The 12,421-nt window shown below is 34.8% G+C and overlaps 1 protein-coding gene across 7 annotated transcripts in view; it reads right to left on the reverse strand.

The window, feature by feature from the left end:
- The window catches only part of OSBPL8 (oxysterol binding protein like 8), a 173,714-nt gene that overhangs the window by 109,017 nt on the left and 52,276 nt on the right, over positions 1-12,421 (reverse strand). For 5 of the 7 annotated variants that reach the window (XM_054580140.1, XM_054580134.1, XM_054580135.1 and 2 more), the window contains one exon: positions 2,002-2,040. The exons of 1 other annotated variant lie outside the window; for it this stretch is intronic. Coding sequence is in view for 3 of the 6 variants with exons in the window: in XM_054580134.1 (XP_054436109.1) it covers positions 2,002-2,040 (39 nt within the window). In the remaining 3 variants the exon portion in view is untranslated. Of the gene's footprint in view, positions 1-2,001; positions 2,045-12,421 lie in introns of those variants that run through there. One more of the 7 variants, XM_054580139.1, reaches the window with a different exon arrangement.

The following is a 12,421-nucleotide window of genomic DNA, read 5'->3' on the forward strand; positions in this document are numbered from 1 at the left end:
TCTCAAAGAACCCAAGAACTCTTCCTCAGCTTGTTCAGAAAAAGACAGTTAAGATAGGACAGACACATTTTCCCTATTTGAGTAATTTATCATGTTTACCATTATCCCTTAGACAATGTCAGCACAGTCACCTCGATAACTTCTTTAACATATAAATAAATTCTCTATTTTGAAAATAGTAAAATTATAGTGACATGCCAGTAAACTACCCATGTACTTTAAAAGCATGAAAGTACTTAATTAAAAGCATTAAAGTAAAAGCAAAGTATTTAATTAAAAGCATGAAATATAGCCATTATCTAAGTCATTACTGATTAATCTACAAATCTCAAGTAAAGAACATTATGCAAAAAAATATGATATAGTTTTAATTAATGTACTTCTAAGTATTTGCCATGTATAATTAGCATAAAACTTGAAGTCTTGAAGAAATGTAAAGGAATAGGTATAAGTTCATAACCAGTCACACCCTTTGTCCTGGGAAACCTCTCAGTCCTGAGTAAGCAAGGACAGATGGCCACCCTATGATATAGAAATTATCCTATGAAATCTATACAGTAGCTTGATTCCATTGCCTTCAACACAGCACCTCCTTAACATACTTATTGATTTGACTTAATCATCTTTTGAGCTTAATTGAGAGCACAAAGAGTTTATCAAGCACTGATATGAGTACCGCTTGAAGAGAAAGATTCAAACAGGTGGCATCTTGCCCACCAATAAAGCTTATCAAGTCGTATCCCTAGAAGCAATCCAGTTCCAGCTGATTATCACAGAAGCCACAATTCAAAAGCAGGGTTATATAAAACACCTCAAAAGTGTTCTACTTAATGTTATTTTTGGCCCTTCCAGTAAGAAACTTCAGTGAGGGACATATAATGCAGCTGAGATCTGTCCTTTCAGCAGGAGCCATCACTCTACACAACTGAATTTTTCATGTTCCTACAATGTCCTGCAAAACATACATGTGCACATTTTATCCCTGAGTTTTACAGGAGAGATTTCAAGGAAATTATTTTTTTCTGGGAGCCAGAGCTTATTACTGCTAAACAGAGACTATGATCTGGTTGGCCAAGCATTTATTTAAAGATAACCCAATCACATATTTGATCCCACTTTTGATTCCACTTCTAAGGATGTATATACTAGGTTGATCATCCAACATGGTCATAAAGATGTGCCCATAGATATGTATCACAATATCATTTACAATATCAAAACAAAAATCAATTTAAAACAAGGTATTAAACAAAAATACATTCACACAATAAAATACTATGTATTCATTAAAGGTTTTTTCCACTGACTGAAAAACATCCATTTATATATTGGCTTTCTTTTTAATCCTCACCTGAGGATGTGTGGGTTTTTTTGTTTGTTTTTGGTTTGTTCATTTTTTTAACTGATTTTAGAGAGAGAAGAAGAGAAAGAAAAAGGAGAGAGAGAGAGAGAGATATGTTGCCTCCCATACATGTCCCTACCGGGGATTGAACCCCCAACCTAGGTATGTACACTAACCAGTGACAGAACCCACAACCTTTTGGTGTACAGGACGATGTTCCAATGAACTAAGCCAACTGGTCAGGGCATATACTGGCTTTTAAAAGTAGATTATAAAAAAGTTTGTACAATATGCCTCCACTTTCATAAAATTTCATATGTAAGATGAACACATGTGAACACATTTAGGAAAGATGTCACCAAAATAGTAACAGTGGTTGGCTTTATAATGTAAGATCTTATTTATTATTATATTTTTATGTTGTTTAAATATACCACATTAGTATTATATTTATAATAAAAAAAGATTAAACCTATTTACAATTTGGAAAAAATGAAAATTTTTAAACTGATCTTTTCAATCTACACTAGCTACTTCATATGACAAAATCACTTATGATTAACTACAATGAAAAAATATATTTTAAGAATCCAATTTGAAATCCTAGAAAAATATTAAAAAGTTAACATTTCAAATATAGCACCATATATATTACTCACTGTCTCTTGAACTTCAGCAACTTCTGAATATGGCAAGATCTAAAAAAGAAACAAATTTTCTCAGGAGTGATTTAATCCGATATACCAGAATTTGAATCTAAAGAGCACCCACAGTTCAGCAAATGAATTAAGAGGTGCATTAATCTTTTAAGATGTAACAAAAAAGAGTACATTAAGTTTACATTGGAATCCTTTTTTAAATCCTTAATCTAAGTCCTTTTTTAAAAAAGTCCCAAGGCTTCAGGAAATTATAGTCAATCTTGCAACGTGTGAAGTTCTTTCTGGAATGTTCTTTGTTTTTTCACAGACCTAGTTTCCCTCAAAAACTTCATTCCAAAGCATTGCTACCTGTATGTGTGGACATTATTGCAAATTAACTTCTTGTTCTAAAATTCTGTTAACAAAAGAAGGGCTTTAAACTTATTTCATAAAACATCTTTATGTCAAAAATAGCACTCAGTAGTTTCCCTCAGAATCAAGATTCCACACCAATTTGCCTAATTTTTCAATGGTACCATCTTCCTTTCAATCACTCAGACCTAAACCCTTGAATCATCTGACTGTTTTCCCCCAACATGTGATCGAGTCATTAAGTTCTGATGATTTTTACCTAGCCAATGTCTTTCTCAAATCAAGTCCTTTCTTCTAATTCCCATTAATACCATGTAGGCCAGACCCACGTTACCTCGTTTATCAACTTTTGCACCTATCTCTCTTTCAAAAGATATCCCTGTGTTCACTCTTGCCTCACTCATTCATTTACTATGTTAGGTACTATAATTTAAAAACATGATAAAGACATGGTTCCTACTGCCAAGAAGACCACCATATATTGAAATCTGTATGTATTGTACAGTAATTTATTTGACATTGAGATGTTATCTCCAGTCTACCTAAATTACTCATTCTTGAAGCTAACCCCATCGTTTGCAAGTAATTTAACTTATCTGAGGTATATTTTCTCTTCTGTGAATACAGCTATTAAAACTTACAACTTTCCAGAATTCACTTTATAGGTTTTTTAAAAGAAATATATAGACATCAAGCAAAATTGTGCCCTGGCTGGTGTGGCTCAGTGGATTAAATGCTGGCCTGTGAACGAAAGGGTCACCAGTTGGATTCCCTGTCTGGGCACATGCCTCGATCGTGGGCCACGTCCCCAGTAGAGGGTGGGGGAGAGAGGCAACATTAGTGTTTCCCCTTCTTTTTCCCTCCCTTCCCCTCTCTCTAAATATAAATAAAATCTTTTTGTTTTTAATCGCTTAGTAGTACAACAAATAACAAAGATTAAGAAAGGACTGAGAAGAGAATGATTAGTTTACAACTATCACTTTAGCCACGTTGTTCCTCCACTTAAAAACATTTGATACCACCAATTCTTTAGAAAATAAGCTCTCGATATTTAAACCTTCTACAATTTGGCCCAATTATTCATTCCACAGAAGTGTTTAGATTTCCTATGACACAGCCTTACAACTCAATAACTCCATTTATCTAAATTCAGTCTAGTGAAATTGATTGCTCAGAATGATCTGCAGTTCTGTACCTACTTTCTGCTTCCCTGCTCAACAGCTTGAAAGTTCACTGCCCCTGAAGGCTCAACCCAAATTGCCAAGTTTGCTACCAAACTTCAAGCCTAAGTTATGTTTCCCCAACTCTGATCTTCTAATATCAGTTTCTTGACAATGCGTAGTTCATTATCTTATAGTATTTTCTCCATTGCTATCATTAAAAAAAATTAAACTGTTTTTTAACTTTTCCCTAATATTATAATGGTCTAGCACAGCACTGTCAAATACAACTTTCTGCAATGATGGAAATATTCTGTATCTGCGCTAATCAATAGAGTAGTTACTAGCTATACATGGGTATTAAATTGCAGAAATGTAGCTAATGAGACTGAGGGATTCAATACTTCATTCAATTACTTTAAATGTAAATTAGTCATAAATGGCTACCCTTTTGTACCTCTCAGGCCTAGTACAACCTGACCTTTCCCCCAGCTCAACTTAACTGACCATATGCTATCCAGCACCTGCCACTGCAGACCAACACTTTTCTCAAAACTCTTCCCCCTCCCTTAGTTTCCCAGCTATTCTCCCTCCTCCCCTTTCTCTGCTTGACTCCATTCCCTTTCTGCCCCCTTAAGATAGTTATTCCCCAAGGCTGCATTCTAGAATCTCTTTTTGTCCTCATTCAACATGATTTCCCTAGATGATGCCGTCGACTTGATTTTTAAATGGGCTCTATTCACTGACAATTACCCAAATTAATTTCCCACCTCTCCTGAGCTCTAGCCCCTTAAGGCCATGCCAATACCCTCCTGGTGCATTCATCCTTCTTACCCCAGACCAAATATCTCTTCCTTGGTAAGGGCTTTCCTGTCTTCCCATGTCAAGTATAACAAAGGGATACTACATCCTAGCCAGGCATAGCAAAAACATATTTCATCTGATTGTCACTGCATCCTTCTATCAGGCACAACTACAGGGAAGAGCCCACACTGCTCCACATGTTTCTAAGGACACTGACACCGCATCTCCATCTTCCTGAGACTAAGGAGGTGGAAAGACCACTCACTCACCTTTTCCCCAGAACTCGACACTTACAGCGTGACCACCAGTCTGCCTAACAGACCTGCAAGACCTGCAACCACACCTGGCTGGCTCTCACCTCTGCCTGGAAAACTACTTTCAGAACTCTGTTCAAAAGTCACTTTATCAGAAGACTTCCACAATATTCCTAAAAACAGCAACACCCATGCCCTCTTACGGTACTCTCTATTCTTCTTACCCTACTTTATTTTTCATCACAACAATCATGGGTGTGGGTTTTTTTTTTGTTTTTTTGTTTTTATCTTTCTCCACTAGAATGTTAGCTCTACTAGAGTAGGAACTTTGTCTATTTTGTTCACTGTTATATGGCTTAAAACTAGAACAGAGCCTGACACATGGTAGACCTTCAACAAATACTAAATGAATGAATAAATGTATAAATGAAAAAAAGGCTTAATCATTACTATAAACATGTAGTTCACTGAGTTCCTCTGTGTACTAAATGAATTAAATTCTCTTATGGCAAAAAACAAGTCTTGCTCATCTTTGTACTTTATAAAACTTATTCTGCACACTTAATATAGATACACAAAGAACTAATATGGACTACAATCATGGAATCTGAGTTCTAAGCCTACAATACCCTTTGGGTAAATATGAAAAAACATCTTGAATTTAATTTTCTTATTTGTTCATGAGATCTGTCCTAAAATTCTGTTATACTAAAAATTCAACCTAGAAAATCACCTCAATGCTAAGAATATCCTTAGTTATGCTTAAAGCATATTCATATTTTCTTCAACTATCAGTCTTGGCCATCATCTGCCCAAATTCCATTTTTAGTAATTCCCCCATCTTTTCTCTTAAATAATTCTGTCCTTTACAAATAACACTGCTACAGATTCATCATCAGTTTTTAGAAAAAGAATATAAGTTACATTTCTTTCAACACTGGTGATCTCTTGCTAGGATTAAATCAACTTCCTTAATCGAGGTCTTCATATACAAGGGAAGTTCAAAATCAATCACTATGTCAATTGTAACTAATTTCATGCATCTGGTGAGACTGCCAGTGACACCTGTAGTTATGAAATCAGAAAAGAAATGTCTACTAAAAAAATTAAACCCATAACCTTGGCCTCTGACCTAATTAACATTCTCCTCTATATCTGACCTAACTACTCATAGCTGCCCGAAAAGGTTACAAATTAACAGCACAGCAGAAATCATGTTGTCATCACAATCTTGCTAGGTTAGGTATGAAACTGGTTATATGAAATAGCTCATGCATATAAATATTTCCATGTATTATGTTCTCATGACCTGTTTAAATAATTTTGATTTTCAGTGTGAAAATCAAACCTAGATTTCATTTTAGCCAATTCTTCATACAGATGCATGAGCCTACATCATGACCAGGATCTGAATTAAGACCTAAGGACTAGTACAGCCCAGGGAATACTTGGTAATGACTATGTAATAACTATGTATGGAGCGAGATGGGTGCTAGACTTATCAAAAGGTCACTTTATAAGTTATAAAATGTCTAACCACTATGCTGTATACCCGAAACTAATATAATATTGAATATCACCTGTAATTGAAAGATAATTTAAAACTTTCCTTCTAGAGTTCTAGTCTATTTCTAACATATGACTGATTAGCATATTATATTCTTCAGTATCAAGCCACAGACAAGACTGCTAATAATATGGAAACATCAACCTCCATCACTCATATCTACCGCACATAAAAATACAGTTAGCAACTGCAGTTCATGTCTCAGCAACTACGTGGTACCTAAATGCCAAAATATTCACCCCAGAGAGAAAAGTCAAAGTTAGTTTCAGGAAAACAAAACTCTGGGTTAAATAAAATACATCATGTATTACATACTTTTCAAAGTATACATTAGTTAATACACATAAAAATTTTAAAGAGATGCTTTTAAAAAACTAAGCATAGTATAGATTAGTTTGTGAAAGAAACACATTAGTCTTCACATTCAATGACACAAAAAACAGAACTAGAGTATCGTATTGAAGTCCTCACACAGCCCACTGACTAGCTATGTGATCTTAGGAAAATTACTAACCCCTTCAGAACCTCAGTTTCTTCATTTCTAGAAACAGAGTAATATATATTGTATACTTCACATTATTATGGAAAGAATAAATGAAAAAGTGTGAGAGACATCAAGCCAAGGTCAGGACTCATAATAAGTGTGTAAAAAATTTTTTTCTCTCTACATAAATATAGTAACCCAAACATGGAAATGGCAGATTCCAGAAATCTAGGGAAAAAAGCTAAATCCAGGAGACATATTTTCTACTCTGCTACTACTACTTCCCTGCAGGTTTAAACTACCTTTTACCTACATTATACAACTGCATGCTAACTTGTTCCCTGGGCTAACTGCCTCTATTTCTATGGTTCTCAACCTTAGTTGCACACGGGCATCACCCAGAAGACTTTAAAAAGTACTGATGTCTGTGTCTCAGCCTCTACGATTCTAATCCAGTTTAATAGGGGTGTAGCCTGAGCATTCGAATTTTTCAAAACACTGCAGATAACTCTAATATTCAGTTGGTTGCCCCCCCAAATATTCCATAATTCTGCCAAGATTATTTTCCTAAGTCACAACTCTGAACAGGTTGTTTCTCTGATAAAAAAAAATTAAAATTAAAATAAATCAATGGTTTGACATTATCTTAAGACCAAAAGCCCCAAACTGTAAAATTTGTGTAATCCGATTCTAACATAGGTGACGTACACTATAGAAAAATGATTAATGCTTGGTCTCTGGTGACAAAATATATCCCAGTTCTGCCACTTACTAGTCATGTGACCTTGAGCAATTTACTTATCTCTCTGTTTTCCCTCTCTTAAATGGGGGTAATAATACTGTCTCACAGGGTTATGTGAAGATTACATAAGCCTACCCACAAAGCACTTCTAATAGTTCCTGGTACATAATAGAAATTTAATAAATATTAGTTGTTACTCATTTCCTCTAGCTTTATTTTCTACTAATTCCCCTAATGCAACAAACAATATTGCCTGTTAGGCCTAAAAGCTGCTCTGAACATAATGTAGCAAGAAACCTAGCAAGGTACTATGTGACACAGATGTATACTCAATGAAGGTAGGTTTGCTAAACTCAGTAAATATTGACCAAAATTAAAGCTTATGTGTATGTGTGCATCTGTGTATATAGATACCTTAATATAAATTCATATACCTATACACACAAATATAAAAATTTACCCCCTTTCCCATCTTTCTTGTTCCATTGCTGCTATCTGCACTAGATTCAATTTAAGTGACTCTGAAATCATCATAAGCTAATTAAAATCTACTAAGGTGATCTGAAGTCTAAATAAAAATCCTTCACTGCTCTATTCTCACTAGACAATTGGCATATGAAGATTTTCTCCAACTTTTAATCAAATTTATCTTCACATATCTCCAACATACTAAAATCCTAATCCTTTGCATTAAACCTCTGAGGTTTATATCACTCCCATTTTTTTAAAAGTAGGAATAAATTTATTTTAAGATTCTTAATGCATGTAATTTTAATTAAGAGTTAAATGTAGAGCTGTGGGAGTCTTGGCTTTCATTACATTCTGCTTACAAAATGCACCTACATGTCTTAAAAATGAGAAACAGCCAAGTGAAAATGCTTATGAAAAATCTTTAATCTGTACTTTCAAAAATCTGAATGATTGCATTTATCAATATTAAAAGAAATAATGAATCTTTAAAGCCAGTTTTCCTCCTTTAGTTTGGCAAAACAAAAAGCTTACTAATGGGTAAATGACATAATCTATTTACTTGGGAGTTAGTAACCTTAATAGTTCTACTTTTGATATTTAAATTGGGGGCATGTCACAAAGGCAAAGATCTATCTTATATTTTTGAACTGTGCAATACTGCTACTGTTCTTTTGGATCTTTGGTCCATTTTCAGCCGCCATCTTAGCCATTCTAAATGCAGGGAACGCGAAGCCAAAAAGAAAGTAATCAATTTCTTTTGCAAATAGGAACTGAGTTACTAATTAGTGAAGTAACTAACACCCCCCCACACCGCACGCCTAGTGATAGATGGATGGGGAGCAACCTTAGATCAGGAGAATACAATACCACAGATGGAGGAAAAGGAAGGGGGCAAGTGTAAGAAGGGTTATTGGGAGCCATCTTTCTGTGCCCTTTTCCCTTTGGACAGATCATTGTCTATCCTGTCTTTACCACCAGGGCAGAAAATAATTTAAAACCAACCAGAAGCACTGTATACAGTTCTGAAGACTTTTGTTTTTAACTGTGCTTAAACTGTGCATGTAAGTGCAGGTGAAGATGCTGACCACTACCTTTCACTGCACTTTCCCCCAAATCAGCTAAGTGATTACAACTAAGGAGGCAGCTTGTGGAAAAGAACTATGGCCCATAGCACAAATACAAAAAGGTTCCCTAAGAAACAGAACATATGAGTAGAATGATGAAGCAACAATTTTAACAAGAGATTCTCTACCCTAACACATGTGTTCCCTAGAGTAAACAAGTGTCTCTGTGCCCATACCTTTCTATCTAGGACAGTATGAGACAAAGCAGTTAATATTCCCAGGAGAATATTATTTCCAAGAAAGTAAAAGCTCATAAACAAAAATAATTAATGTCCTAAGGAGACCAAGTGTTGTGAATGAAAACAAACTAAAAAATCTCAGTAGAAGGAGCAAAAATTAGTGAACCAAACTTATTTAAAAAACTTAAAATAACCATACTGAATATATTCAAAAGATATGGCAGAATATTATTTTTTTAAAAAAGCATAGCCAAGTAATCATAAAGAAAACAGGAATACTAGGTATAAAAATATTATGGTGGATTAAAGTATACAGCAGGTTTGAACAGAAAAAAGATGCAATAATAAATTAGTGAGCTGAAACAGTAATAAAGGAATTCAACAAGGAGGCATAAGGAAAGAAAAGGGTGAAAAAAGACTTGAGAGAGAAGATAGAAACAAAAGTGCCACATTCACAAAATAGAAGACCCCCAAAGAGTACATGACGGATTTTTAAAATAAAATAACATTAAATCTTAAATAAATGTAAAACCTATACAAAATGGGTAAATTTCTGTAAAATTTCTGAAAAGCTCTAGACACCCCCACTCTCACCCTAGGCATACATACACAAAACCACAGGCTCAGTGTATAGGAACTAAAAGGAAAGAAAAACAATTATTTGCATGTGATATGAATCAAAGAAAATATTAAAACCTAATAAAAACAAAGTAAGTTGGCATGCAACAGATACTGGTTAAATGTCAACATGAAAAAAGAAAAAAGAAAAAACCTCCTTGAAGGTATAGATCATGTCTTAATGCTAGGTACAATTACGAAATAGGAAGTTTTATCTTTATCATCACTCCCTCATTCTACACCCCTTCCCCCCTCAACACCTGGGTCTCTCTTTTCTTATCAGCTAACTCTCAATTATTTTTCCTTAAGTGTTAGTTGTTGTAGTTCTAAACAAGCAATTCTCAAACTTTTGGACCTCCAGATTCCTTTGTATTCCTACAAATTACTAGGACTCCAAAGAGACATTGTTTACGTGGATTACATCTATTGATATTTCCTGTATTAGAAATTAAAAATGAGAAATTCACTATCTCAACTAGGTAATCAAGTCATCAATGTGGTAAGTCATGTTAATAGTATACTTGGTCTGTCCAGAAGGTGTCCAGCCATGTGATACGAAAGCTAGAGACATTTATTGAAGAAGATACAAGAAACACTGCACATAGGACAATGTTGCCTCAGTCCCCTTCAAAGCAGGCACCTTGGGACCTCACTCAGTTGTCCGTCACCATCAGCTACCCTGTCGTATTTTCCTGAATCTTATTGATGGTCTGAAATCTCTTCCCATTCAAAGGTGATTTTAGTTTTTGGAAAAGCCACATGTTGCAGGGTGCCAAATCTGGGCTGTAGTGGGGCTGAGTTATCTGGGTGATTTGATGTTTCACCAAAGAATGTAGCATGAGATGCGATACATGGGTAGGCACATTGTCATGATGAAGCTGTCAATCACCAGTTGCCCTTCTGAATCATCTAAATAGTTTCCACAGAGGAATGTTCAAGATTAACAGCAAAATATGATGCAGATTCATCGCTCTACTGATTTAGTCACTTTGAATATGATAGCCATTCAAACTCAACAGCGTCTACCACCCCCGCTGATTAGTACAGCGAAGTTGTCATTGTTCACTCATGTGCAATCCAGTCCACTCTCTGGCTTCCAGGTTACATCAGTGTTGTGCAAACCATTTTCATTATATTAACAATGGCTGGACTTTTTCCTGGCAGACCTCAGTATAATACTGATAATGTGATAAAATGGCATTCACCTTTGTAATGTGATAAAAAACCTATAAGTCCAGTCTAATCATGAGAAAAATATCACACAAATCCCAACTGAGCAACATTGTGCAAAATATCCGATCAGTACTTCTCAGCACTATCAAGGTCATCAGAAAACAGTCTGAGAAATTAGCACAGACAAGAGGACATTAAGGAAGCATGCCAACTAAATGTAATGTGCTAAACTAAATGGGATCCTAGAACAGAAAAAGAATATTAAGTAACAACTAAGGCATCAGAATCAAGTATGGACTTCAGTTAATAATGTGTCAATATGGATTCATTAATTTTATCAAATATTGGATACTAATGTGCTAATAAAAGAAAAACCTGAGGACAACGTATACAGCAATTATGCGTAACTATGTTAACAATTTTTCTGTACAGCAGGTCTTGGAATAATGTGGTTTGTTCAACATTGTATGTTGATGAGATGCCACATGAACTTAATTCTTGTTTGTATCAATTAGCCCATGGTAACACTGGTTTTATTTGTCATTTTGTTTAAAGTTACAGAACCTATCAACAATGTATAAGAGCTTACTGTAAGCCTAAAACTACTCTAAAAATTTAGTTTATTATAATAAAAACAAGAACACACAAGCAGACACTGCATTATTCAGAAGAGCAATGATATCACAACTCATACAGTCTCTGAAAAAGTGCACTGTACACTCATGAGGGAATGAGAAGAAAAGTAACTAACATCAAATGCCATCGTATTACTACCAAAATAATTTTGACATCATAAATTCTATAAAAAGGGACTTAAGAAGTTCCATAGTCCTGGGAACAGAATTTGAGATCTCCAAGCATAATGGGAACATAAAAGATTTCTGGCTTGCAATTCTGCTGATATACTGTGTAGAGATGACTGCTTTGTTATTTTACTTTTTAAAAACTAACACTTTCTCCAACCTAGTTCCCAAAACTTATTAAAAAGTCCCATCATACACCAGTAATTTTTTTTACATTATTCAAGCCTCTAATAAGCACAAGAACAACCTCTAGTAAGTCCAAAAAATGATGATCTAAGATAGAATTTAGGTACCCATATGACAGGAAATACTGAGAAATATTTTCCCACTTGGATAGTTCAAACATTACAAATATTTAAATACTGCTAACTTGTAACTTCAGAAGTTAATATAACATAAAGCATACTTATCAAATTGTTTTATCCTTTTTTAAAATGTCTCCCTTTAGTGAAAGGTTCAATAAAGTTGTTAAATGGCAGAAAGACAAAATACTTAACAAAATGCAGAACAGTTGGTTTGTTTGCTTTAAGGTAGACGCTAGTCAATCATTCTCCCTAGTTCTCATTTTTCTAAACCAGTTAGGGCATTAATTTATACCCCTCTTGAATTAATAGATCTAGGCAATGTTCATCAATGGTTGCTATTATCACAAAAAGAAAGACAGACTAATTGTATGCCTCCTCATGGTAG

Source organism: Pteronotus mesoamericanus, unplaced genomic scaffold (genome assembly GCF_021234165.1).
Source record: "Pteronotus mesoamericanus isolate MK-2021 breed Mesoamerican mustached bat unplaced genomic scaffold, CSHL_Meso_final contig_56, whole genome shotgun sequence".
Lineage (NCBI taxonomy): Eukaryota > Metazoa > Chordata > Mammalia > Chiroptera > Mormoopidae > Pteronotus > Pteronotus mesoamericanus.